The sequence below is a fragment of the Rosa chinensis genome, chromosome 1, assembly GCF_002994745.2.
Source record: "Rosa chinensis cultivar Old Blush chromosome 1, RchiOBHm-V2, whole genome shotgun sequence".
In the NCBI taxonomy this organism is placed as follows: Eukaryota; Viridiplantae; Streptophyta; class Magnoliopsida; order Rosales; family Rosaceae; genus Rosa; species Rosa chinensis.
In genome coordinates, this window is record NC_037088.1 from 5,879,767 (window position 1) to 5,907,187 (window position 27,421).

General features: G+C 36.0%; 4 protein-coding genes and 2 long non-coding RNA genes across 11 annotated transcripts; 4 read left to right on the forward strand and 2 right to left on the reverse strand.

Annotated features, from left to right (window-relative positions):
- The first annotated feature begins 870 nt into the window (after positions 1-870).
- On the forward strand, positions 871-6,237 carry LOC112182220 (F-box/WD-40 repeat-containing protein At3g52030). 2 transcript variants are annotated; one of them, XM_024320670.2, is made up of 9 exons: positions 873-1,079; positions 1,171-1,377; positions 2,453-2,507; positions 3,026-3,124; positions 3,401-3,504; positions 3,887-3,976; positions 4,293-4,432; positions 5,266-5,350; positions 5,511-6,237. In XM_024320670.2, the coding sequence occupies exons 1-9, from the start codon at positions 940-942 to the stop codon at positions 5,887-5,889; spliced, it is 1,299 nt and encodes a 432-aa protein (XP_024176438.1). In that variant the 5' UTR covers positions 873-939; the 3' UTR covers positions 5,890-6,237. The 2 variants fall into 2 exon arrangements, with proteins under 2 accessions (XP_040369046.1, XP_024176438.1); XM_040513112.1 differs by lacking the exon at positions 3,887-3,976 and having other exon boundaries at positions 871-1,079.
- Positions 6,238-7,035: 798 nt separating this feature from the next.
- On the forward strand, positions 7,036-10,106 carry LOC112199062. Of its 4 annotated transcripts, none has more exons than XM_024340124.2 (7): positions 7,036-7,376; positions 7,446-7,508; positions 7,606-7,725; positions 7,872-7,955; positions 8,881-8,943; positions 9,034-9,084; positions 9,169-10,106. In XM_024340124.2, exons 3-7 carry the CDS (start codon positions 7,608-7,610, stop codon positions 10,089-10,091), a joined length of 1,239 nt encoding a protein of 412 aa, XP_024195892.1. In that variant the 5' UTR covers positions 7,036-7,376; positions 7,446-7,508; positions 7,606-7,607; the 3' UTR covers positions 10,092-10,106. The 4 variants fall into 4 exon arrangements, with proteins under 4 accessions (XP_024195892.1, XP_040369048.1, XP_040369047.1 ...); XM_040513114.1 differs by having other exon boundaries at positions 7,037-7,365; XM_040513113.1 differs by having other exon boundaries at positions 7,040-7,725.
- A 93-nt stretch (positions 10,107-10,199) lies between these two features.
- Positions 10,200-13,921, reverse strand: LOC121051110. The gene is made up of 3 exons (XR_005805168.1): positions 13,781-13,921; positions 13,630-13,685; positions 10,200-11,188 (listed from the first exon to the last, which is right to left on the reverse strand). It is a non-coding gene; the product is annotated as an uncharacterized LOC121051110 (long non-coding RNA).
- LOC112189240 lies at positions 13,795-16,449 on the forward strand. 2 transcript variants are annotated; one of them, XR_002931793.2, is made up of 5 exons: positions 13,795-13,916; positions 14,503-14,608; positions 14,730-15,010; positions 15,486-15,802; positions 15,991-16,449. It is a non-coding gene; the product is annotated as an uncharacterized LOC112189240 (long non-coding RNA). The 2 variants fall into 2 exon arrangements; XR_005805167.1 differs by having other exon boundaries at positions 13,864-14,269; positions 15,991-16,401.
- Positions 16,450-19,820: 3,371 nt separating this feature from the next.
- On the forward strand, positions 19,821-20,712 carry LOC112182177 (N-terminal acetyltransferase A complex catalytic subunit NAA10). The gene has a single exon (XM_024320625.2). The coding sequence runs from the start codon at positions 19,940-19,942 to the stop codon at positions 20,528-20,530; it is 591 nt and encodes a 196-aa protein (XP_024176393.1). The 5' UTR covers positions 19,821-19,939; the 3' UTR covers positions 20,531-20,712.
- Positions 20,713-23,227: 2,515 nt separating this feature from the next.
- LOC112199066 (cation/H(+) antiporter 15) lies at positions 23,228-26,176 on the reverse strand. The gene is made up of 3 exons (XM_040518666.1): positions 25,952-26,176; positions 24,640-25,671; positions 23,228-24,484 (listed from the first exon to the last, which is right to left on the reverse strand). Exons 1-3 carry the CDS (start codon positions 26,174-26,176, stop codon positions 23,228-23,230), a joined length of 2,514 nt encoding a protein of 837 aa, XP_040374600.1.
- Positions 26,177-27,421: the final 1,245 nt, after the last annotated feature.

Below are 27,421 nucleotides of genomic sequence, written 5' to 3' on the forward strand. Positions count from 1 at the left end.
AGTTCTTTTTCTTAATTACAAGAGAGGTTTTTCTCTACTTGAGCTACGAGCAGACACAACTTATTTCAAATCTCAAATCATCAAGACGGTCGTATGTATCACTCAGATATATGTAATCAAGAAATAAATTCATTTCTCTTAATAATGTTCAATTAAAAAGCAATTAGCAGACATATTACAAAAAGAAGTACTCACTAAGTCCTAACCTTTTTTTTTTTTTTGATAATATTCTTAGCAATTTCAAGGTGTAGTAATAACAGTTTCTTAATTTTTTTGGCTTCAAACTCTTGGTTTCTAATTGTCGCATCCTTAACCTTAAGATTGAGTCTAACTCAACCATCCTGGTTTAATTGATGCAAAGGTTTAATATCTCTTTACACCCTCTTGGTTCTTAAATTGTTGATGCTCTTGTATACACCAACCTCACTTATATATTTCATGAGTGCAACATGACAGCCGATGCTTTAGTCAAAAATAATATTAAGCATGATCTTGGCCTCATCATCTCAGAAGACCCTCATGTGCATGCTTCCCAAGCTTACCTTGTTGATATTGATGAAGTTTCAAGACCCAACATCTGTTCTGATGTTTAGTTTAGTTTTTTTAATCAAGATCACACGGTTTTTCAAAAACTTCCTAGGAATTAGAAACGAATTCATGCTGAGAGATCATGTCAAAACATTTCCTTCCCTCTAACTACCAAAAATATATTGGGATTTAACCCCAATAAATTGCTCTACTGTTTAATTGAGTTTGTTCTGTTTGCTTTGGGCATATTTGGACTCCTATTGTAACCAAAATAAATAAAGAATTTACTCAAAATAATAATAATAATAATAATAATTTGTGAAACAAATGTGGACAGTAAAAACCAGACTAGGCTGTCCTTCCTTGCTACATCATCAAAACACGTTTCAGCTCGCTAGCTTCCCGGCGGAGATGGATCCCAAGAAGAGGCCAACCAGAAGTTCAAGAGCTCCGGCCAGAATCCAATCTCTCGACCACGACATCCTCTGTATCATCTTCTCTTTTCTCGACTTCTTCGACCTCGCACGTTGTTCCGTCGTCTGCAAAACCTGGTACTTGCCTACACTTCCCAACTATCTTTTCTTCTTCATTCGGAAACACTAAGGTAAATGCGAAGTGGGTTTTTGTTTATTTTTAATGCAGGAGTGGTATTATCAACAAGTCAAAGTTGCTAGAAGCGCTTTACTACAAGAAGTGGCAGATGGGTCTCGTGGGTTCTGAGAATAGGTCCAGTGGGTGCCCAGAGAAATCTTTGAATGTTTATTTGGAGGAGATGGCTCTGCGGCATCATAGACTGGCTTTACAGCAAGGTCGGGTTCAGGTTGATCACTGGAGAGCTCACTCCGTTGGGTACTGCCTTTTGTCTTTACAGTCACATTTCTTTCTTTACTTTTGTCCGAGTTGTTGTGGTTAATTTTAAGTCTTGTAGTTCTGTCTTTGAATTCCGCTGGTTTCTTTTGTTCTGAATTTAATGAGTAAGACACCATAAATGGGAAATGGGAAGTTTAAGGTGTCAAAGCAGAGTACATAACCTCAACAATTTAGGGGGTGAATCAAAGGTGTGAAGTTTCTAGACAGTCAGAGTTGAGGAAGAATCGAGTGGATAGTGTAGAAATGACCAGAAACTCGAAGTCATTAATAGAAAATTGGAGCATAACAACTGCTACAGATATCGGTTGTCTCAGCTAGCGGTAAATTGAATGACGTTCAAGTGGTGACTTGCGCCATAGGTATAGGAAATGGGAGGCAAGCTTGGTGTACTTAGTGAATGCATAAAAATTAGGAGAGAAGGATAGGTGTTAAGATCAGATGATGAAGCTCACAGTGAAGATGAGTAATTCATAAGAGTTGGAAGGACTTAAGTTTGAATCGGATGAATGTGGCATTTGCAACATGTTTATAACTTCAGACCAACAACCAATGCTATGATTGGTCCAGAGAGAGGGGCGGTGATGAGACCAACAAGGAGTGATCCGTTTGATACCGAGAAATATAGAGTTTTTTGTGTTTTTGGTTGCTGAAAAGAACTACCAAAAAAAATTCTTACTCTGAACAAAACACTTCTTTTTTGTTGGCAATACGGAAGATAGTTGGAATCATTCACATTCACTGCCACCAAAATGGTTATGTTTAGAGCATTAATTGAAGCAAGGGAAGGGTGTATTAGTATGGGATATGAATCAGTTTTATGTTAATCCATGTTGTAATGGCTGTTAAACCTCTGGACATTTCATGCCTAATATTTCAAATTTAATGACACTTTTAGAGTAGGAACTGTGTAAAATCTAAATATTTGGTATCACACATCTCTGAGCCTGACACATCAAACAAATTCTCAAGCTACATTTCTGCTGTATTAGGCTCTGTGCTTCTAAGAAGGCACATATGCAGATGATATCATTTTCCTAACCTTGCTTTCTATTAGGGTTGATCAGTGCCGAAAGAAGATGGGTTTGCTTCTTACTGGCATTGGTGATAAGGTAATTTCCCCTGTGCACAGCTTACCAAACTAGCCTATATATAAAAATATATTTACAAGTTCCGTAACTTGTGCTATCTAAAATCAAAAGCTTCCGACTCCTGATCGGCAGAAGGATTAAGGACTATTCATATGTTCCTACTTCACAATTCCTTCATGCATTTCTGCTGTGATGATACTTCAACTGTATACTATGTTTCTGGATGTTCTTGTGGTAAGAAACATACATGTTGCAAATTATAAATGGATATGCTTAAGAATTATTGAGTTGCTACAGTAGTATTCAAGTTGTAGGTATTAGTATGTGACTACATTTCAGGGTTGTAATAACAATGCCATACCCAAACTGAATGAGTTTTATCAACAGACCTTTCTTTGCTAGACCAACTCTTTCTTCTCTTCATAGTTTTTGTTACTAAACACCAGAACTTGTTGGATGCTATTAGCTTTCTGGTAATCCTCTCATGAGATTTCTCTTCATTGTAATTTGTCTGACTTTTGGCATGACCATTATGCTAGGTTATGCGCCTTTGGTCATTGGAAAGCTATAAATGTGTGGGAGAATATCCCATTCCAGACAAAGTCCCTTTAGTTGACTTTGATTTTGATGAGAGCAAGGTAACTCAAAATACTACTTTGATTATACTTACATGCATTTGTCTAGCTTCCTTATACATGTAAATAGCATATGTCATATTCACCTTCCCTTTTCCTCCCATTTTCATTTTAGAATGACATGGATGATGGAATGGTATAATTACTTGACCTTTAGTCTTTACTCTGACTAGATAGTACATTTGATTAATTATTTGATTAAAAGTATATGGTTGTCTTCTATTAAAGGAAACTATCTTATTTCTGTATGCACCACTTTTTTTTTTTTTTTTTTTATAGATTGTTGGTTTGGTTGGCAGTCGTATATGCATATGGAGGCGGAATGGGATAAGAAGTATATTCCCCTCGCGTGAGGGCACCTTTCCAAAGGGCTTATGCATGCGGTATGTCGATAAATTATTAAGTACTCTCACTATCTATTGTTGCCTTGTTGGGCATGTAAGTGCTAGCATATGTTGCTTAATGAGAAAAACAATATGCGTGGTATGGATGAATAACGTAAAACTTAAGATTTTAGTATTTTGCTTTCTTTAAGCATGTAGCAGACACAAGCTTCTCTTAATATCTTTTGGTTCTTCTAAAATATAATTTTGATTGACTGTATCCTACTATTCTTATACAAGTGAACTGTATTGATTTTGAATTTAAATGCTATCCAAGATGCTTTTTCATTTGGTCATTCAATTATATTTGTTTGGCAATGGATTTTGATATCTGTTTGGAGGTTTGCTTTTGGCATGCACTAATTATTTCCTCTGTAAAAAGTTACTGCGATCCTGATGCTGTGGTTGGCTGTGTGGATGGGACAGCTCGTGTATTTGACATGTACAGTCAACAATGTTCTCAAATCGTTAAGTATGTACTCTAAGACTTTTTCCTCTTCTTGTTGAAAGATGTTTCTTTGTTACAGTCAAGAATACTGGAGGTGACTTGTGATATGACTTTTGGAGAAATTTCTTGTATATGACCTAGGAAACTAGTGTTTGACTTCTAGACATGAACTTAAGTCTCAACAGACACATAAAATTCTTGATCAAGTGGGAAATCAAATATACTTTAGAAAACATTTGTCTGGCACTACTAAATTCAATGAATGTGTTTTGTCCCAAGTCCTGATTGCTGCTGAAATGTGCATTTTATACTGCTCACAGGTTTTGATTCTTGATTGCAGAATGCATGCTGGTCCAGTGACATGCTTGTGTTTGAGTGATGATCAGTTGATACTTAGCGGTTCTTCTCTTGGCAGTATCACGGTGTCTAATCTTTTATCTGATCAGCGGGTTGCAGAATTAAGACTGACACATTCCACAGGTTACATTCTATGCCTGCTCTATGGGGCCTCTAACTATGGTCGTCTCATATAAGTCATGAGAAATATTTGCTTCTCTTTCCTTTCTTATATAGCCTCAACATCCTTGGAAATTTTGTTTTCTGTAAACAAATGAGTTTCTATCGAGTTATTGGCTTATCCTCATCAGCGGTACTGTGTATAAATACTTTTGTCCATGTGTGGCCTTGCAACATATGTCATCAGTTGTTATTCTTTAGCCTCCACCCTGTAGTTTTTTCGTTAGCCCTTTTATCCTCAGTGGTAGGCGGTAACTCTGATGACTTAGTGATGCAGGACAATGAGTGATGTAGAGAAAGATTAGAAAAGAGAGAGAATAGAGAAGAGTGTTACAGAAAATGCAAAAATAGAGAAAACAAGACTTCAGGAAGTTACATATATGCCAAGTCTCCCCTTTGACAATAACGCCTACTTATAAAGGCTATCCCCTAATTATACTATGTTTAATGTTCCAATTTACATTCCCGGCTTTTGGGTTGTGGGATTCCCCAGAACTCTTTGGAAACCAAATCGTTGAAATGGGGTCAAACTAACACCCATGATTGTAGTGTATCATAATTGGTTTCTTACTCTGTAATGTATTCTTGTCATTTATTTTATTTTATTTTATCTTTTGCCTCTTTTATCCTTATTGAATGCATGGGAAAGAGAAATGTTCATTGCAGTTGTTTTAAAATGTTGGCACTCATGATATACTCTATAACATACTAGTTTGTTTTTGGAATCCTCTTTCTGGGAGTGGTAGGAAATTATAATCCTGAGAGAGCTTAAATTGAGTTTCAATTTTTCATGACAGGCATAACGACTATGTGTTTCAACCCCTCATCTCACCTGCTGTTCGCTGGATCCACTGCTGGATATGTATTTTGTTGGGACCTCAGGTATGTTAATTATTTGACTTCAGTTGCTATCGTAATGATGTGAACTTGCATTTGGTTGTCTCCTTCTCCACCCTTGAGTTTTTCTTTCGACAGTAGCAGATGATATAATTATATTGTCATTGGTTGAACTTTTTTTTACCATTTTTTTTATGTAATGTAGGACAAGAAGATGTTTATGGGAGACACGAGTGAGTCCAAATGTGGTATATTCAATGCAACACCTGAGAAATGATGCATCAAGCTTGGTGGTTGGTGGAATAGATGGTGTGCTACGTATACTGAATCAGAACACAGGTGAAGTAGTTTCAAGGTTTGTTTTGGAAGGCAACTTATTGTCAAGTTCAAGTTCAAGTTCTCATCAAAACGTAGTTGGAAGTGGCACCATCCAAAGAATGACAGGACGAAGGCTTTCGCAAAATGCTTCAATTGATAGCATTCCTAGAAGCAGTCGACCTCCCATCACTTGCTTAGCGGTCGGGATGAAGAAGGTTATCACCACACACAATAATAAGTACATCAGAACGTGGAAGTTCAACTAACCAAGAGAGGCTACTCTTTTTGTTAGCATCTCAATATCGTCAATATCTGCAGCTTGAAATCAAGCACCTGGAGCAAAACTCCAGTCTCAGAGAAAGATGGTTTACCAGTTTGGTACTTTACAACACCTGGGGTTAAGCAGGATGTTCATTTTGTTGCTTTCCAACACCAGGCATTCTTGATTAGATGCCCAATATGCAATCTGTTTTAGAGATTCAACGATGTAAACATTTCTTGCAACTATACATTGTACAATAGGCATTGAAAAAATTATGATGTATTATGCAAATACTATTCGTTTGTTATTTTGTTCCATATCTTTATGAAATGTTTGGTTTTAAAAGACTAAATAATTCAATATTTTTGATGAATTACCTCCTGTCCAGCGTATGCAATCCTTTTAGTCATTCAAGATAACAATATCTGTAGACTTTTTTTGATTAAAAATATTTGATAACTTGGATATAGGTGGATGGATGTAACTTGAAACTCATGTTACAGCAAAATTATTATCTAGTTCCTCATCTAGAATCATAAACATAACTAGAAGAACGAAGTTTCCAGAACTTAAGATGACATTGCAAAAGAAGGGCATATAGAGCTGAGTATTGTTGCTTGGTAAATTGCTTTACCTTAAAGTATTTGAATGTATCTGCTAATTTGAATGTTGATGGTTCTAGACTGACTACTTCTACAAGTATAGCAGCTGGAGGGTTGCTTCAAAATAGTGATGTGGATTGGATTTCTGGATTTTCTGCAAACTTCGGTTAGGAGAAATTTTGGCGGCTTAACTTTGGACTTTCACTTTTGTTTAATGCTGGCTTCCAGGTTTAATGTTACTCATTATTGTGGAATTTCATTCTTCCCTGGTTGTATAGTGGCATGATGACTTGTAATCAAAGACTGCAAAGCATTTATGGTGCGTGATTGGAATTTTTAAATTATGCATTCCAACAGATAATGTAATCATGACTTGCTCGGATGGGATACAGTTTAGACTTGGGCCGAACAGTTTTAACCGACTTGTTGCAGTCTAGGCCAATTCTCATTCTCTCTTTTGGCAATTATACATATATCTAAAGCTCGGTTCACTGTTCATTCGAGCCCTAAAGCTCGGTTCACTGTTCATTCGAGCCCCAATTGAATGACGCTTTTACCCTCCTTTTTGTTTTTAATTACGGGTTGGAACCGACTTCTTTCTTTTCCAGAAATCTCTATTGAAGCAACATAGATAACCACAGTTGAAACCGACCTCATGTTTTTCTGGAAGTCTCTATCAAAATCCAGTCTTATAACCAACCGACCTCAGAGATAAAAATCAAAAACAGTGGTGCAAGATATTTTCTTTGCAATTTTCGATTTATAATTCCTTCTGCTATATATAAAGAAGGAAAGTGATCCATCCTTCTCAGGAAGCCTCTATCGAAATCGAGCTCCATAATCAACCGACCTCGGCGAGGGAATCGAAATCTAGAACAGTAAGAATTGGGTAAACCTCTATGAGTATTTATATTAAACTATTAATCATACACTGAAATTGATCTGTTTGTATTTGCAGTCTCTATCAAAGTTGAGCCAAAGAAGAATATAAAAGAAGACACGCCTCTTTGAATCTAAAAAGGTACAGAGTAGATGTATGTATAACTAGCTGGATCTGTTAATTAAGTGTTAATAGTTGTTTCTTCCACATTTTAATTGGATTATATGTGTAAATACAGAGATGGCAGCTAAGAATGCCAAGAGAGGGATAAAGAGGTTCTTAGAACAATCTACAGGTGATCGAGTTGATCAAGGAAAATCTGAATGTAGTCATGTCAGATCAAAGAGATTGAAAGCAAGTGAGTAGAGGTTTTATGCTTTCTTAAGCATTGACGTTTATACGTAGTGTGAAGAAAAAGAATTGTGTCTGCAAGTGTAAATATATTAAGTCATATTGTTTGAATTGTGTCTGCAAGTGTAAATATTGTTTCGTTGTTGGTTACAGTGCTTGATCCAGACAATGCTGGAGGATCTAATGAATGTCAGAATGAGATGCAATTGAGAGATAATGATGAAAATGCTGCTCAAGGTATAAATCAATTTCTGTTTATGGCTGGATATTTGGTTTATTTATTGTGGAAATTGGGTTTTGATTGCCATATTGAAATTTAAGTGAAGATGGAAACTTTTCGGGCAACTTTGTATGTGGGGTGGGTATTTGTTGCTGTGAATTTTTTGAGTTAGTATTGGTGAAGTTATTTGTTGAAATTGGATTGAGCTTAATGGCTGCCACATAATAAAGTTTTGAAGATTAGCAATGGCGATTTGAAATTTCTATGTGGTTGGTCTTCGTTTTCTCTTCATCTATTAGAGTTTGAAGGCTTTGCTTGATTATTAGGGGCTGTTTGCTTGGTGGAACAAGGGTTCTAAAACCACTATGTATTGTGGTTCTTTAATTTAGAGCATATGTGTTGGTTTGTATTTGTTTCTGTGATGTTTGGTTTAGAAATTAGTGGAGGAAGTTACTTGAGAGTTATAAAATGTGTGAGTGCTGAAATATGAACGAGTTGATTGTGTTTATCTATGACAGGTATGTAATTTGGTGCCCTTATTAAATGTTTCTATTTCTTAGTATTAAACTGCAACCTAGACATGGAATGTTTCATGGTTGTTAAATGACAATGTGTGAGCTACAGAGATTGTTTGATAAAGCTGTTGACAATGGCTAGGTGTTAATGCTTTTTTTTTTTTTTTTTTTTTATTATTATTTTTTATTTCTTCTTTGTATTTCTGTTGTTCTTGGGACTCAAAAAGAGTACATGTGAGTCATTAATTGGCTTTTGTATTTTTGTGGTTTAGTTAGTAGCATAGCTGACATTGGCTTTCCAATCTTTTAAATTTTATAGTGTATCATTTCTGTTTTCTAATTTTCAGTTGATTCAGTGGAGTAAGAACCTGTAGGCCATTGTTTATGATTTTTGACTATCATTAAACTGTTTTGGTTTGTATTGCAGGAGAGTCGGAGCATTTCAAGGAAACCAATTCATGTAAATTTGTACAAACTGATATAGTCACAGGTTTATCTTTTGCAATTAACCATCAACTAAGAATAATGTAACTAATTTTTATGGATAATGTAACTGATTTTTGTGCAATTTTACGTTCAGGTCGATGCTCACATGCATATGGTCAGGCATCATATCAAAAGAATAGAGAAGGTATTTTGTGTTAAACTTCAGTTGTTGTTTTCAGAAAACAATAGTTATAATAATTGTTAATAAAAAATGGAATTATTGTTGCAGGATTGATTGTCCAGTATGAAGATTCAGGCGATAATATTCATGCATGTAATCATTGCAATGCATGTTTTTGGTTTGGAGAAGCCATTAAACAATCATCGTCCAATGCACCGCTTATCTATACAAGCTGTTGTAAAAAGGGACAAATCAAGCTTGAACAATCGAAACCAACGCCATATTTTTTGGAAAAATTATTAGATCCTAATAATGGTTCAGAAAGTAAACATTTTAGAGAGAATATTAGAGTTTACAATTCAATGTTCTCCTTTACATCTATGGGAGCAACAATTGATAAAAAAATCAATACTGGATCAGGTCCTTATGTTTTTAAAATAAGCGGTCAAATACATCATTTAATGGGTTCTATATTACCTTCTAACGGAGAATGTCCTAAATATGCTCAATTATATGTATATGACACAAAAAATGAGGTATCAAATCGTATAAAGGCTATTGATCCTACCCATGCTAATTCACATATTAAGGCAGATATTGTTGAAGGTCTTATTAAGATGTTTGATGAAAATAATGAGTTAGTAAAAGAATTTCGAACAATGAGAGATAAATATGAAAACGATTGTTTACCCTCATTAAGTATGAGCATACTTAATCGTCAACCTACTGATAGTAAACAATATGAACAGCCAATAAGTGATGAAATTAGTGGGTTAGTTGTTGGTGATATTGGAGAATTCAATTCAAATAAAGATGTAATTATCGAATCCAATAGTGGACAAATGCAACGTGTTTCAAGAATACATCCAAAATATATGTCATTACAGTATCCAATACTTTTTCCTTATGGTGAAGATGGTTATAAAATAAATTTATTATTGCAACAAAATGCAAGTGATTCTGAAAAAAAGAGAGAAAGAATGTCAATGCGAGCTTTTATTACTTATCAAATTCAAGATAGAAATTTCTAATGAAAATAGTACTTTATTAAAAGGTGGACGGTTATTTCAACAATATTTAGTTGACGCATATGCAACTGTCGAAGAAGATCGTTTAAATTGGATTAGAAAAAACCAAGAAAAATTTCGAACTGAAATATTTAAAGATATTTATACCGCAGCTTCAAAAGGAGTTAAGAGAGGTTATGATTTAGGACAAAGAATAATTTTACCAAGCTCTCATACTGGAAGTCCTAGACATATAATTAATAATTATCAAGATGCTATGGCAATTTGTAGACAATATGGTAATCCTGATTTATTTATAACATTTACTTGCAATGTCAAATGGCCTGAAATAGAAAGATACCTTAAAAAGATACCAAAGTATAAAGCTGAAGATAGACCTGATATAATTTCAAGAATATTTAGAATAAAATTACAAAATATGATCAATTACATCAAATCTGGAGAACCTTTTGGACAGATTGAAGCAGATGTTCATACTATAGAATTTCAAAAGAGAGGACTCCCTCATGCTCATATGCTATTTTGGTTACAAAAAGATTATAAATGTTATACAGCAGTTGATATAGACTTTATTATTTCAGCAGAATTACCAGATAAAAAGGTTAATCCAAGGCTTTTTGATATGGTTAGCGAATTTATGATTCACGGACCTTGCGGAGAAATAAATTCAAAATCTCCTTGCATGAGAAATGGAAAATGTTCAAAATTTTTTCCGAAGCCATATAATACAAATACTATATTTGAAACAAATGGATCCCCAATATATAGACGTCGTGATGATTGTACTAAATTTACAGTAAAAAATAATGTACGTGTTGGAAATAATTTTGTTGTACCTTATAATTCAAATTTATTATTGAGATATAATGCTCATATTAATGTTGAATTATGCTCTCAATCTATGCTAATTAAATATTTGTTTAAATATATCAATAAAGGTCCAGACCGAGCACGACTTCTATTATCTGAAAATGGAAATGATGAAATTGCAACTTATCTTAATTGTCGTTATCTAACTCCTCATGAATCTGTATGGAGATTATTTGAATATCCAATTCATTCTCGACATCCAGCTGTTCAACACTTGCATATTCATCTACCTTTAGAGCAAAAGATCGTTTTTAATGAATATCAATCTGTTCAATCAATTATCAAACAAAAAAGTACAGAAGATACTATGCTTACTGCGTGGTTCAAAGCAAATTCAATTTATCCAGATGCATCTAAATTAACTTATGCAGAATTTCCAAGTAAATTTGTTTGGGATGACCATAAAAAATGTTGGACACCAAGGAAACAATGTCAAACTATTGGTCGAATAGCATATGTACATCCTACATGCGGTGAATTATATTTTATGAGAATGTTATTAAATATACAAAAAGGTTGTCGTAGTTATGATTCAATAAAAACAATTAATGGTATTACATATACTTCTTATCAAGAAGCTTGCCAAGTTTTAGGTTTATTAGGTGATGACAAAGAATGGATTGAAGCATTAACGGACTCTTCACATACAGCTACAGCTTTTGAATTTCGTCAGCTTTTTAGTACAATAATATTGTTCTGCGATGTTGTAAACCCTGAAATATTATTAGATAAATATTGGTCATATATGTGTGATGATATTTTACACAAAGCTCGACTTGAAGTTGGAAATTTAAATCTTACTTTATCAGAATCAGAATTGAAAAATCAATTACTATTTGAATTAGAACAAATATTTAACAAATCATCAAGTTCACTAAAAGATCATCGATTACCAATGCCTGATACAGAAAAAATACTAGAGTTAAATAACAGATTGTTAAAAGAAGAACTCAATTATGATTGTTTTGAATTAAAACGTGAACATACTAATTTAATAGCTCAATTAAACACATGTCAAAAAATTGTTTATGATGAAGTTATCAAAGGAATAGAACAAAAAACATGTAATACATTTTTTGTTCATGGTTATGGAGGAACTGGTAAAACATTTTTATGGCATACGATAATTGCTAAATTAAGATCTGAAGGCAAAATTGTTTTAGCAGTCGCTTCATCTGGAATTGCTTCGTTATTACTTCCGAATGGTAGAACCGCTCATTCCCGATTCAAGATACCTTTGACAATTAATAATTTATCAATATGTCCAATAAAAAAGGGAACTCAACTCGCAAAATTAATTGATAAAACAGAATTAATCATTTGGGATGAAGCTCCAATGTGTAATAAATATTGCTTCGAAGCATTAGATAAATCTTTACGTGATATTTTATCAGATAATGCTAATATGAAATCAGAGAAACCATTTGGCGGCAAACCAATATTATTAGGTGGGGATTTTAGACAAATTTTACCAGTTGTTACAGGAGGCAGTAAAGAACAAGTAGTTGAAGTTTCATTGAATAGTTCATACATATGGTCTTCATTTAAAATATTTCATTTAACAGAGAATATGAGATTGTCAAAAAAAAATATGACTGACGAAGAAAAGTTAAATATTTTAACATTTTCAAATTGGTTATTGCAAATTGGAGAAGGTAATATATGTTCAATTATCGATGAAAATGATATAGATGCATCTTGGATTGAAATTCCAAATGATTTGCTTATTCATACATATACAAATCCAATACAAGCAGTTTTTCTTGCTACTTATCCAAATTTTTATACTAATTATGATAATTTTAATTATTTACGAGAACGAGCAATTATTACACCACGAAATACCACAGTTCAAGAGATAAATAATTATGTTATAAATTTATTACCAGGTAATAAAAAAACTTATTTAAGCGCTGATAGTATTATATTAAATTCTGGAAATAATGAGAACATTAATCCTTTATATCCAATAGAATTTTTGAATAAACTTGAATTCAATGGATTACCATCACATGAATTAATTTTGAAAATTGGAATGCCTATTATGTTGTTAAGAAATTTAAATCAAACATCTGGTTTGTGTAATGGTACAAGATTGATAATAACAAAATTATTTGATAGATTGATAGAAACAAAAATTTTAACAGGAAACAATGCTGGTCAAAAATTTTTTATACCGAGAATTGATCTTACTGCATCTGAAAACAGATGGCCATTTATTTTTAAGAGACGGAAATTTCCAATAAGACCATGTTATGCTATGACTATTAATAAAAGTCAGGGTCAATCATTGAATCAAGTTGGTGTATATCTGCCGGAACCAGTTTTTAGTCATGGACAATTATATGTAGCACTTTCAAGAGTAACATCAAGAAGTGGATTAAAAATTTTAATAAATAATAATAATGATATACCAAATCATTATACTAAAAATATAGTTTATAAAGATGTGCTACGAAATCTATAGACTAAAATATTATCAAACTTAGAAATACTAACAAATTTTTTTAATTGTTTTATTATTATTGTAAAAAATTTCATAACATATTACACTACATTAATACAGTTTGCAATGCTTTTGTTACACTACGTTATTCACTATGTCTCAATTTACTGATAAGAACAAGAATAAATGTGCTCTGTTTAATGCTGCAATCACAAATGCACTCACCATTAATGTTAATGTTCTCTCAAAATCAATCAAGGTGATATCAGCAAAACAACCATCTGGAAAGCCAATGAAAAGAAGATGAGGATTCCCGATAATTCTAGATTTTGCAGTCAGCCAAACAGTAATAAAGAGGGATCCAGTATGAGATTACCGTTTTGCCCTGCAGTCCGACCTATATAAGCAAAAAGGTCGGCATCTAATCAATTCCAGAACGCTCCATGGCTGTCAAAGATTGCTCATAACCGACCTCAGCCTTACGCATCGGAATGAATATCAGAAAAGTCTTGGTAAGGTTTAATCGTTCCTATATCGTTTGATTTCACTTTCAATTCCCTACAACAAACAAATCAATCATAGGTTATATCAAAATACATGGTATAGTTATGTATGAATTTCAGGAATAGGAACTTGATCATTGGCTATTGTAAAAGTATATCCGTGTGTGCGTGTGTTGTTTGAATATCAGAAAAATCTTGGTAAGGTTTAATCGTTCCTATATCATTTGATTTCACTTTCAATTTCCTACAACAAACACACACACGGACAGACTTTCATACGGCTACAAATGATTAAACGGCTACAAATGATTAAACGGCTAGACTTTCATGCGGCTACAAAATAATCTGCAAGAATTGATGTGGTTTGTAAGGAAATTCGTAAATTTATTTCCGAACTCTTTTTTGTTTCAATTTGTATTATCATGAAGATAACTTCTAGCTTCTAATAACTCTTCAAACCAATAACTATCTCAGCAACATGCTTGAATTCAACTTATACAATATAATACCAATAAAAACATAATTTCATTCATAACTATAAATTACTCTTTAGATGGTGTAAGATTATTGCCTTACATGGGTTTGTTCTGTGTAGGTGGTAAAACTGCAATACTGATGGTTCTGTGTGTTGCATTTGGGTCTCCAGCTGAAAAGACTCAAAGAGGGTCTACACTGAAGGATTTTACAAAAAGGGGTTGCAGGTAGAACTCTCCTTTGATGCTCTTAGATATTCATTTAATATGGTAGCTTGCTTACAAGCCTTAGTAGGTTCTCAATCTGTTTTGTTTGACTGCTTACCTTAATCATTTATGTTTCACATAGGTGCAACTGGAAAATGCCAAAAAAAGTATGCGAAACCTGCAGATATAAAAGTAAAATATTTTAGAAAGAAGAATAGCTCATTGGACTATTGATTCTAAAGACGTGTCCAATCTGGGAATGTCGAAGAGGTTATTACTTGGATTTTTTGTAGTTAATGAAAAGTATAATGAGATTCACAAAAAGAAACCCATGTGGTGTGACTCGGATGGCAATCCAATGGGCCTCTTGAAGAAGCTAGCCTAAAATTTGCAAGGAAGGATCGCAGCGCAAGGAGAATGGAGGTGAGTTTTCTTCTGGTCTGATGTTTGGCTTACTTCAACTTGAACATTTGTCATAGTTTAGTTCTTTATAGTTACACAAAATTGATTTGTGACTGAAAAAATTTGGAAACACTGTTGTAACAAATAAAAATAGGAAACTCCACACATTCAATGAAGACTTCAGTTGCCCTCATCTTTTATTGCGTCGCTTAATGTTTTTCTACTTTAGCTTTTGTCTCACAAAAGACAAAAGCTTGACATATCTGTGCACCAATGTCATCTTGGCAAATTCGTGCACATAATCAGAGTATTGTGTGCCCAACTATTTAGTTTCATTCTCTTTCCTTCCATTACCACAACTTATGAAAATCCCGAACTTGAGAAATAAACTACATGGAAAAAACTTGATGTAGTCTTTTGTTTTTACATTCTAACCAATGTTTACAATTGCTTTGTTTTCTGATTTGTTTCCAATAATTCATCTGCCCAAATTCAGACCGTCACTCAATGCGGCTGTTGCCAAAAGCTGAAGAAGCATCAAGTATCATCAGCATCATCCTAAAAACACTCAAGCTACATGGTTTTCAAACAGTTCTCTTGCAAGCAAATTAAATGTTGTCAAACGGGTGTCTTCAGTTGTTTTCCCAGCAAGCATTTCAGCTGGAGCAGAGGTAATATCTGTCTCTCAAAGAGGTTTCAAATCCACAGAAGCAGAATCTGTTTATCAGTAGGTTGAACGTTTGTTGCGAGATCATTGATTCTATCGATCCAGCTAAGCAAGATCGTAAGCGTGAAACATTGATTGAGCTGCAGGTATTCTTTTTTTTTTTTTTTTCCCTTTCTTTTTGTAGTCTATTGAATGTGACTTTTTAATCGTGTTCATACCAAGAGTTGACGATTGAGAAGGCGGTGCAGAATTGACTTGCATAGACTCACAAGCTAATTTACCCAATATCTCCTTTTGGTAGATTGAAATCTCAGATACCCTTTGATCTTTGTAGGTCGCACCATATAAGGGAAGGAAGGGCGAGTCAAATTGGGGTCTTTACACATCTAGAGAATTACAAGTACTCAATCGTATCTGGAATCTTGAAGAACAGCATGCATCTAACATATCATTGGTAAAAGCACCAAAACGGATCATTCTAAGGCTATAATTCAAGAGTTGGTGCATGAAAAGCAATGGGATAGGCAATAAATGGACGACCTGACAAAGCAAGTTTTAGACCAAAACCGACTCAAAACTGCTGTTCAGTTGGTCAGGGGATGAGTATAATTTTGAAATCTGGCCAAGTACAACATTGTATAATATAGTTTTACTGTATGTTATATATCTATAACGTAGGTTCGATGTAAATTCACCGATATCAATAGTATACCCGCAGCAACGCGCGGGCCTTTTGCCTAGTGTATATCTATATACTGGTGATTCACGTAGTGATTAGCCACGTACTGCTTTATGGGATGGTAAATTAAATATTTGAATGACCTATGATCAATGGTAGCATTAGAAAATGAGTCTTATTTAGTCTTCCAGTTTTTTCTAACCCATGTGTGTACGTACGTTGAATTATATCATACTGTTTTGGATTGATAATTAAGAAGCCTGAGATTAACGTGCATTGACTCTATAATATTGCAGCAGTGGCAGAATTTGATGTTAGTTTATAGCTTGGGTTCAATTTTTCAGCCATTCATATTAGTCAAGTTAGAGATCAAGGCGCTACAAAAGCCTAGATTGGGGGCAACATCGTTTCGACGGAGTTGTAGCCAAACTCAAAGTAAGGCATTTAATGGGGTTGAATGAGAAAAGGAAAAGCTTGTTTATACAATGAGGAAAAGGAAAATTGCTCGAGATAAGATTTATCGCATTATGTAAAGTTTATCATAAATATCTTGTTATTGCATTTGATTGCTAACATGATTTTCAGTTTTGTGCCATCTTCGGAGGCGGCATACCGAGTGTCCCTGCGACATTAAACAAGTGAGTCTCCGAGACGTTAAAATGGTTCGTCCCCGTGACGTTAAAATGGTTCGTCTCCGCGACGTTAAAATGCACTACTACAAAAATCGAAACATACAACACTCATCACACAATAGAACTAAAATTTGTTGTTGCGTGTTAACACGAACTCTATCATACAATGATACAAATATGTTTCTGTTGTGTGACTGTAAGCAAATTGAAAACTCTTTTTTTAGGAAGATATTGCACAACTGAGTTAAGAGGTTTCCGTTGTATGAATGTAAGGTCTAGATGAAGGGAAATGAGCACATAATTCCCTCCCAGATTGAGCTCAATTTGAACCATCCACACAACAGTTTTTTTGATATATGTTGTATAAGAAATGTTGTATGAAATTTGAGAAATCCTCTAGGTACACCTAGTGCAAGATGCACAAATTTGTACAACAGATTGTCATAGTTCTGTTGTCTGAGCATGGAAGCAATCAGCAAGACGTTGCATAGTGCGACAAAGTTTGAATTTGATGAAACCTATGTAGGCAAATTTTCCCTCCCAACCTGCCTTGTCATCATACACTCACACAACGATCCTTTATTTATCTGTTGTTGGAGAAACTTGAGACAAATTGAAGCTTAATTGATCTAACTGCCATGCCACATCGTGTCCAAAAGGGAAAAGAAAGAAAACAAAACCTAGCTAGCCTCTCTCAACAGAAGGCATCTCGACCTCTCTTAGTTTTTGAACCCTCTCTCTCTCTCAATTAGATTTAGATTGCTGTTCTTCACCATCCTCCTCCGCCTAAAATTGTCTGCGGTGCCCCTAATTCACTTTTTCTCTCCTCCATCTCTTTCTGAAAAATTGGGATTATGTTTTTTGCTACATCCCCAAATTGTGCTGAAGAGATTGGCGTTGGTTTGGGTTCGGCAAAATAAAGACCATCTCGCTTTAATTTGTCATCAGTCTCTTCAATTTCAAGTCCTTCAGCTCTATCAGTCCATCGTTTCCTTCTCTCTTTCACTGGTTATTCTCTTAGCTGAGCCTTCCTCTCGCAAGGTTTCACTCCCATTTTCTAATCCTATTTCTATTAGACTCATAAGATTCTTCAATCTCTGAAAACCTAATTTTTTTATTTCAATTTTTCTCAGGACGCGAACAATCTCAGACACGCTCTCAAATACTCGACTCAGATGCTCTTCAAGCTCCGAATCTCGAGGCTCTCTCCCTCACTCCTCTGTTCTGTTCGCGAATGGTGGGTCGAGCCCTGAATTCCGACCACCTTGGACAGCCCATACGAGCCAGTGACCTCAATTTGCTGGACAGAGATCCTAGAGTTAGCAGCTATGTTATGGGCTTCGAGCTTAGCAAATTACAATTCGGTTTCGATATCCTGGATTATAGGTTTGTTTTTGGTAAGCAAGCTTGGAGATTTAATTTTGTGGTTGGATTTGAGAATTGAGGATTTTTTGAGATTTTGAATTTTTTGGTGATTCATTGATTTTTGTTGCAGGACCACATAGAGGAAGCTGAGAAATCATTTGTTGCGAAGCTGAGGTATGCACCAACACATGAGTCTGAAGCTTTATTTCTTTATTTATTTTGATTCATGTGTCTGTTTGACAGAAGTATGAATACTCTTTTCTTTTGTTTTGGTATCGTAATAAGGAGTGATAAGTGTACACTTTGTTGTAAGTTGAGGAAATTTTCTGAATTGAGATTTCATCATAAAAGGATTTCTAGGGATTTATCTTTTTGTTTAATATGCTGTTATATCTTTATACCGTTTGTGAACTTGGTCTTGTGTCTTTGAAGAATTGTGACTGGATTTTTTCTATTTGAATTCAAATGTCTCTCTATTTGAATTTTTTTTTTTCATTCTTCTGTTGCAATTGTATATATTAATGAGACATTGTTATAATATGGACTAGTTTGAATTATATATTGGTGGTTGGAAGACCCCTTGATAATCCTTGTGGTTGCATTCTAGACTTGGTAAGCAATTTTCCTAAATGTATGTTCTGAGTTCTCTACAATGATTCTGAAGAGCCTTGGTTGACTATATTCTCTTATCTTGAGCCAACTCTTTTGATCATGATTAATGCATTTTCCCCCTGGTCTGGCTGTATTAGTTGTATCCTCACCATGACTCGATTTTGATAGATATGCGAGCGTTCAATGAGTTGAGGAAGCTGGAAATGTTCTTCAAGGATGAGAGCAGGCATGACGTTCCGATCATTGATCTGTACAACCTTGTTAAGACTAATTGTAAGTTTTTCGATAAGCAAAAGGAATTACAAAGCGAAACTTCTACAACACCCAACACCTAAACTATCTAAAAGGAAGGCCTGGCTAGCAGAGAGAGGAATTGTCTGGGCTTGGGAACAATGTCCAGTCTTGGCTATGGCATCGGCCAAGAAGTTTGCTTCTCTGTCGGAATGAGGATACTTGAGTAAGGCTAGCAAGGGCTATAATATATTGTAGCACACATGTTAATATTTTGTTTTTGTTTCATCATTAGGCTAGGGTAAAATTAAAAGAACTATTTAAGGACATTTAATTTATGTGTATGGTTCAAATCATAAGGACATGTCCAATTCTTAATAGAGTTAGTCTTACAGATATCTAGGATCATTGTAGGATTATATTTCCTTGTAAGGCTACGATTTTATGTTTGTGATCCTCTATATATAAAGATTTCTATTATCAATGAAAGTACAGATCATTTTCTTCCAATTTCCAATTCCCTAAAACTAGAACCTCTTTTTTGTACTTAATTTTTCTGGGCTTTTGTAAAAAAGAAACCCGTAAATAAGGAGGCCCATTATTCAGCCCAAGCAAAACAGATAGAGTAGCAAAATAAACCCCGACGCCCCTTCCTGACCTCACCCACAAACTCGCAAAGCGCTTCTTCGTCCCCAAATCCAAATCCAAATCAAATCAATCTCCCAAAACCCTAACCCTAACTCAAGAAAGCTAGCTTTGCAGAAATGGTGTGCATACGCAAGGCCACAATGGACGACCTGCTGGCCATGCAAGCCTGCAACCTCTTCTGCCTCCCGGAAAACTACCAGATGAAGTACTACCTCTACCACATCCTCTCGTGGCCGCAGTTGCTCTACGTCGCCGAAGACTACAACGGCCGCATCGTCGGCTACGTCTTGGCCAAGATGGAGGAGGAGAGCAACGAGTGCCACGGCCACATCACCTCCCTCGCCGTCCTCCGCACCCACCGCAAACTCGGCCTCGCCACCAAGCTCATGAGCGCCGCCCAAAACGCCATGGAGCAGGTCTTCGCCGCCGAGTACGTCTCGCTTCACGTCAGGAAGAGCAACCGCGCGGCGTTCAACTTGTACACGGAGACTCTGGGGTATAAGATTCATGATGTGGAGGCTAAGTATTATGCTGATGGTGAAGATGCTTATGATATGAGGAAGGAGTTGAAGGGGAAGAAGGCGCATGCGGGGCATGGTCATGCGCATCATGGCCATCATCACCATCACCACCACCATGAGGGCGGCTGTTGCTCCGCGCCGGCGGAGACGAAAGGCGGGGCCAAGGCGAATTCCAAGGCTGTATGAGTGATAGAGGTAAAATCGAGTGGTTGTCAGAAGAATGTTTCTTATTGTTGTACTTTGTTTATGGTTTCGATATTGGAATGGCTACTGTTTTTTTTTTTGTATCTGGTGAAAATTATGCCCGGTTCGAGGATTGGAAATTTAATTTTATGGTAACTTCTACTTAGCTTGATGTTTAAATACTTGCTCTGAATTGTGTGCTGTGTCGTAATTTTTCTGTTTAGTTTACGGCTAATTATCACTCCTTGTTTTTTGTTGTCTGATAGTATTGCATTATGAATTGGTTTTTGAATCAAATTGCATTGATCATATGTTTATCTTTTGTATTTCGTGTTTGTTCTGATTGACAAGGTGTGGCATTTACCACATGCTCGTAAGACGTAAGGACTTAGTTCTGTTCTCTCAACTGTTTAAGCATCAGAAATACAAAGTAATACTGAAATATAGTAGGAAATATGAGTAGATTACTCTGCTAGCTGATTAAAATCAGGATCTCCCGCCCAGCTATGTTGTCAAGGGGCAGGAGATACCGTTGTGGACAAACGTGATTGCTAGCTTGATTCAGACTATTCATATCTTCTGTGCATATATTTCAATTAGGATCATTTAAGACAAATGCATTTCTTGTCATACGAGAGAGAGTTTATTTCTTACATGCAGTTATATACAGAGAACGACCAACTGTAGTAACTATAAAGGGATGTGTTATAAAAGGTGATCTGCTCTGAAGTTAAATAATGTGATAGTATTAAGTTATCTGCTTTCTCGTGGACTCATGGCCAATGCTTATCTTCAGTATGGGGAGTGAAAAGCTTTTCTGTTTTGAAAGTCTTACTAGTTTCTTTCTAATTTTTTCTTGTTTTTTTCTTTTGCCAAGTGAGTTGCTCTAGAACAATTGAAAATTCAGATCTGTCTTTTGTTTGAGTAGTTAATTTGTCAAATACATAGCTCACTGGGTAGTAATCCTTTTCAAAGATGTTGCCGTACATAGTGCTGTCTGACTTTTTAGAATCATTTTAACAAGACTAAGGGTCCAGAAAAATGTATGGGTTGGAGAAATGACCTAAAATAAAAAAATAGTACTGATGGTAATATTTTTGTTTTTTGATAAGGATAATGATAGTAATTCAGTAGGAAAGAACATGAAAACTCTTGTTAATGTATGGAATAGATCTTTTCTACGTGAGGAAGTGAGCAAAGAAGTAACACAAGATGTTTATAAATTTTGTTGGACTTAGATGCTATAGAGGGTATACATGATATGTATGGCTTGAACGTCTTATGTTAATTTTTTATTTTTGATACCCTCACCCACTTTCCGGACCCAGACTAGAAACTGGATCCTACTGTCAATTGTGAGGTAGGTACTGAAAGGGGGTTCGAGCACAAACCATTGGTGAATGGCTTGTATAGATCTTAGTCAGTTTCTTAAACCATTTGAGATTAGTCATCATGCTAAGTATCAAGTTCGCTTCTTCGGAGAGGTAAAAATATATGTAAAATTTTGTTGCACTTGAAAATCATTATAGGAAGTTGGTGTTTATGCTGTTAGGTTCTAGGTTTTTTCTTTAGTAGACAAATTGTCCACTGTGTAATTCTTCCTGTCTTTAGTATAGATAAATGGTGATCTTTCTGTTTTCACCAGCATTACAAGCTTTTTCTTTCCACTCTGTTATTATGTTAGTAAGTTATGATTATGAAAATTTTGGTCCACCTTTTCAGTATCAAGTAAAGGTCTACAGCTTGTGGGTTGCAGACCGAGTCTGTTGAATAGTGCCCTGGCTTTGTGCGTCTACTATTTATTTCATTGGTTTCCCATCTAAATATTATTTTTCACCATATTGAGACAGATGTGTGTGATTAAGGTATGCAGCTATCCATTGCCGGTTTGGATGCATTCCACCACCCTTGCCCACTTTTGGCATGGCAAAAATACTCATTGGGTTACCCACAGCCCCCAACCCAACCCCCCCCCCCCCCCCCCTCTCTGGTTGAGGGTGGCTGGAGAGCACCCTCCCAGCTTGGTATTCTTGCCATCGCTAGTTCCAAAGCTTTTTGGGTTTGTTTGCTCATTCATTTTTCAGTACCAACTAGATTTGAGTATGAGAATTCATTTATTTTATCTTGCTCTGTATATGGTTAATTTTCTGTGTTTATGAGTGGTCTGGTGTATAAGTGTGTTATATGCAGAATGCTTATGTTGACGGGCCCCTACGTAGCAAACCTGTTGCCAATTGATTCTGAGTATGTTCAAGAAGCCTTACAGCTGCGCTAGGTTCCTTTATCGCTATCACATTATCAATAAGTTCTCGTTTCGAGTTTAAAAAATAAAATCAAAAAAGTGACGGCCACACTATTTTTCTTCCTCACAGTTGGGTAGTAAATTTGAAATGCAGTCGTCTCATTGGATATAGATTGGATTTGAGCAGTGAGATTTTTGGATTGAAATGGTGTTGGTGATACAAGAACTAATTACTAACGTCATATACAACAAGTAAGCAATTAATATCTATTCATCCAACGTCCAACCCCCCAATTCTTCTCCAAACCCTGAATTTCTAATCTGCTAAACCCTTTCAGTGTTTTCCAAACCGAAATATATCCTCCAAACTCCAAATTCCAAAAAGACATCTAACCTGTATTATGTGCTTATAATTGTATATACACATATATGCTTCTGATTTAGTTTGCTACTTCCGACTAGTTTACTGATGAAGTTCTAAGCAAGGAATCTTCGGCGTCTTTTACGGGAGGTTGCCGAGTTGTATCCCCAAAATGTTTCCCGTCAGATCCCATTATCTCATCTAATTCATCCACAGAGGCACCCTGCTGTATTATAAGAAGGGATGTACTTCCCATGACGCTTGAAGATGCCAATGTTTCCCCCCAAGTTCCGAGCTTATTGGTCTTGTTGCATTCGAACAACGGTGCTGTTATTGGGGAGCAACCATCATGACCTCTTCCCACTATGTACAGCTGATATTGACCTTCCATGGTGCTTACTATATTGATAATGTCTTCCAAATTATTCACCAGCTTCTCACATAGAACTAAGGAGGGTTCATTCATGGACTCAAGTTTGAACTCATCTATGCATGCGTCGTCTAGTTGTTTCTGCTGCCTAATGTTTTCATTTGTCTTGTATTCCTCATCACCATCGTGATGATAACTCACCTCCCATGCCTCTTTACTGAGGGTGAACCGTATAACTTTTAAGTTCACCCTAGGATGCCTAGCCATCCTCCATGCGTACGCTAATGCCTCTCGATCATCTGGCCCTCCAATGAAAAACATGACGAAGTTTTGGGACTCCAAAGAAGCGTTGTGGAATGTGACAAGCCCACAATCCACCAAAAGACCTACAGAGCACTTTGCATTTTCCATGACCTTCTTACTAATTTCCGTGAGAAGAGGATCATAACGATCATCTGGGACTCCATCAATAGTAGTTGGCATACGGAACGGGAGGATTATGAAGTTGACGTGCTTCTCGTCAGCCATGTTGCATATATCCTCGTGCATAGTGGCGTAGGCAGACACTGCGGTGAGTGATTGAACGGAGACATTTTCTCTTTGCCTTGCATAGTTCTGAAATGCATTGGAGCTCAAGTCGTCGTTGCCATCTGCTCCAGTTTTGTTGCAAGAATCATGCACGATGAGCATAGCAGCATTATGGTCGGTAAGTTCCACCAGTTTGACAGCAAAGACATGAATTGGGGATTTACTGGATGGATTGGAAGCGTCAATGAGGCTTATGATGCCTGATGCGTTGCTCGCAGTATGGGTGCATGCAAGGATTCGAAGCTCTGTTTCAACTCCTACACTTTGTATGCTTCTCTGTTTATATTGTGTAGAACTCTTGGTGGACTTGCAAATGAGGGCTAGGAAGGGTCCAACGGGAACCGTCATTGCCCAAATTGCAACCAACATTACTCCATATGTTTGGGTGTCCAAAGCCTGTTCAATGAAGATAACTCATCAACTTTTAGTTTCACAAAGAAAAAATGTGTATATATATATTTTATAGCCTTGCATTTCAGCATTTCAGATTTTGTAAGTAATTGTACATGTGACTCCATAAGCAACTGTTAATTAATTAAAAGTAGTCACACCTTTAGGTCACGAGCAGAGGTGAGTATAAGGAGTGCCAATAAGCCTTTAGTGTTCATAAGGATTCCCAGAACTAAACTATCGCGAGGTGTCATTTTGTTGAGTACAGCAGCGATGAAAGTGCCGACAATCTTAGCTGTGAAAGCCAGGATGATCACCCCAACAAGCTGAGGCACGGTAGATTCAGCTTGCAGATTGTTATTTAGATCACCGAGTAGCCAAAAAGAATGGAATCTCGCCCCAATGACCAAGTAAAAGAGGGGCATCATCAGGCTTTCCACAAATTTTCCAACACGATCTGCAAACATTTGTTTGAAGTGTACCCCCCTGGGCATAATTGCTCCCAACATGAAAGGTCCGACGATGGAGTGTCCACCGCAGGCATCGGTTATTAATCCACTTAATACAATCCCAAACAGAATGAAGCATATTTGGACATCACTATAGCCGTCTTCCTTGGTGGTGTGGCGCATTACCCAGGCGAGAGCTGGCCGAAGTAAAAAAATACTGTATGCAATGAAGCCTAACGTTAACAACACCGTGTACAATTTACCATAACCGAGTATGGCCATTACCACAAGAAAAAGAAACCATGACGCCACATCGGAGATAATGGCACCAGATAAGGCTAGTCGTCCCACCTCCGAGTGGAGAAGCTTGAAGTCGGCAAGAATTTGGGTGATATCAGCGAAGTTGGTGCTGGAGAGGACAATGCCCCAGAAGATAGGGCCGTACGCTACATTTTTCATATTGCTTTTGGCTTTCACGGTTTCAAAGTCGCGGAAGAGTACATAGGTATGCAATGCCCACCCGGCGGGGATGGCAAAGACCACGCCGGCGAGGGCAATGCTGAGAGCCTTTGTCCCTGCACGTACTACTGGTCTGAATTCAAACTCTAACCCAATGAGGAAAATGTGGAACACGAGCCCCAAGTTTGCCAGAGTCTCCAAGGTCATTATGCTATCGAAAGGAAGTATGGAAACTCCCACGATTCTCGTGATAGCAAAGAAAGATGGACCTAATAGAACGCCAGCCTGCATCCAAATAATGCATCCATGCTCTAGCAATCAATCGCATGTAGACAAATGAAAAGGCAAATAGCATCATCTTAAAACAAATCTTCTAGCATACATGCCCTTACTTTTTCCACCATTAAATCAGATGAGAACGCACATCTAATGGTGCAAAAGATAGTGGAACGTATTTTGTTCGATGGAATAGTGGAACGTATTTCATGAGCTAGCTAGAGTATGATGCATTTTACTATATAGAGTAACAAGGATGGAGAAAAATAAGAATATTACTGGGACTCACAAGAATATTAGAAACAATGCGTGGTTGGCGCAAGGGTTTGAGGATGTAGGCAAGAATGTGACCGAGCAACAAGACAGCGAGCAGTTGGATGATGAGCATTGGGAGAGATGATACAAAGGGGTTTTCTGCACTCCATAGCCCGGTGTTTCGGGTCTCTGTTTTGTTATAACACACATTGAAAGAGGTTTTGTTTCCATACATGATATTGAATGTCGTTTTGGCCATCGTAAGCTGGAGAGCTTTATTTGATCCCTTATTACCCCAAATTTGATGAGTTTTCTCCTTTCTTTATGTTTCTCTTTCAACACATTCACAAAGAAAGGAAAAAAAAAAGGGATTAAAAATGCTTCAAAGAACAGAAATCTTAACTAACTGGGTTTGTAACAAGCATTCAGGGTCTTCTTGCTCAACTCGCCCTTTGATTTTGTGGTAAACTTTGGTCAATTAAATATGAGCGTGTTAGTTCAAGTCTTGTTCAACGTAACCAACTAATTAAACTTCCAAAACTAACTAACCATTTTTTTGTTTTCAGGGTAGTTGTAATCACTTTTTCACTTCCACTCCCAGCCATGTTGAATTATTTTTAGGTCCCAACCTCTCCATAACTAATTTACCGTTTACACTGTTGAATTACTTTTTTTTTTCTTTGGTACTTTTATACCCTAAAAAATTAAATTACTTCACACACACACGTCTTATGACCGCATGTGTGAAACAATTTTATTTTTATTTTTACTTTTTGAAAGAAAAAAGTAGGAAGTGATACATATGATAGAGGGAGTTATATCTATTATCTAGAGATAGTGTGATCGAGAAGTATTACGGAGATAATGGAATTGAGAAGTTATATCTACAGAATGTGGGATGAGAAGATATTCTTGACAATTTTCTTATTTTTCTGAATTTTTATTTTCATTTATTATTTTATTATTTTCCATAATATTCTTCATATATTAAATATTATTTTAAATTAACCTATAGTCTAAAACTATTTGTTTTATTTTACATCCAGTTAGGCTAACAAAATGGGTCAATAATAATATAATATATACTAAACTAATAGAAATAGAATAGTCAAACTTAAATAAATAATTAACAAACGAAGTTTATTAATTTCAAAAACTAACCACCTACTTTCAGGTGGGTAACTACCATTTTGCCACATCCACATCCACATCCACATCCATAAAGTGTGAGCTGTTTCTAGTATCTCTATCACTAAATGGAGGTGCTCTTTTGGTGTCAAATGGCTTCATCAAATTTTGAAGTGCCAATAATATGCTTACATAACATAGTTATCAAATTAAGTCAATAAAATATAAATACACAAAAGCATAAAATCAAAAAAGTAACCAAACACCACTATTCTATGTCTGAAAAAACAAACCACATACAATCTTTTTAGCTGACCTATTTTTCATTAATATCACAATATCACCCGCTAGAAATACGGGCAGGTTCTTAGTATCT

Coding starts and splice junctions, on each gene's coding strand:
- LOC112199066 (XM_040518666.1), bottom strand. CDS start 26,176: ATGGCCAAAACGACATTCAATATCATGTATGGAAACAAAACCTCTTTC. Junction 25,672..25,951: donor GCATTGTTTCTAATATTCTT/GTGAGTCCCAGT, acceptor ATTTGGATGCAG/GCTGGCGTTCTATTAGGTCC. Junction 24,485..24,639: donor CCTCTGCTCGTGACCTAAAG/GTGTGACTACTT, acceptor TTCATTGAACAG/GCTTTGGACACCCAAACATA.
- LOC112182220 (XM_024320670.2), top strand. CDS start 940: ATGGATCCCAAGAAGAGGCCAACCAGAAGTTCAAGAGCTCCGGCCAGA. Junction 3,505..3,886: donor CCAAAGGGCTTATGCATGCG/GTATGTCGATAA, acceptor CTCTGTAAAAAG/TTACTGCGATCCTGATGCTG. Junction 3,977..4,292: donor CAATGTTCTCAAATCGTTAA/GTATGTACTCTA, acceptor TCTTGATTGCAG/AATGCATGCTGGTCCAGTGA.
- LOC112182177 (XM_024320625.2), top strand. CDS start 19,940: ATGGTGTGCATACGCAAGGCCACAATGGACGACCTGCTGGCCATGCAA.
- LOC112199062 (XM_024340124.2), top strand. CDS start 7,608: ATGGCAGCTAAGAATGCCAAGAGAGGGATAAAGAGGTTCTTAGAACAA. Junction 8,944..9,033: donor ACAAACTGATATAGTCACAG/GTTTATCTTTTG, acceptor TTTTACGTTCAG/GTCGATGCTCACATGCATAT. Junction 9,085..9,168: donor ATATCAAAAGAATAGAGAAG/GTATTTTGTGTT, acceptor TTATTGTTGCAG/GATTGATTGTCCAGTATGAA.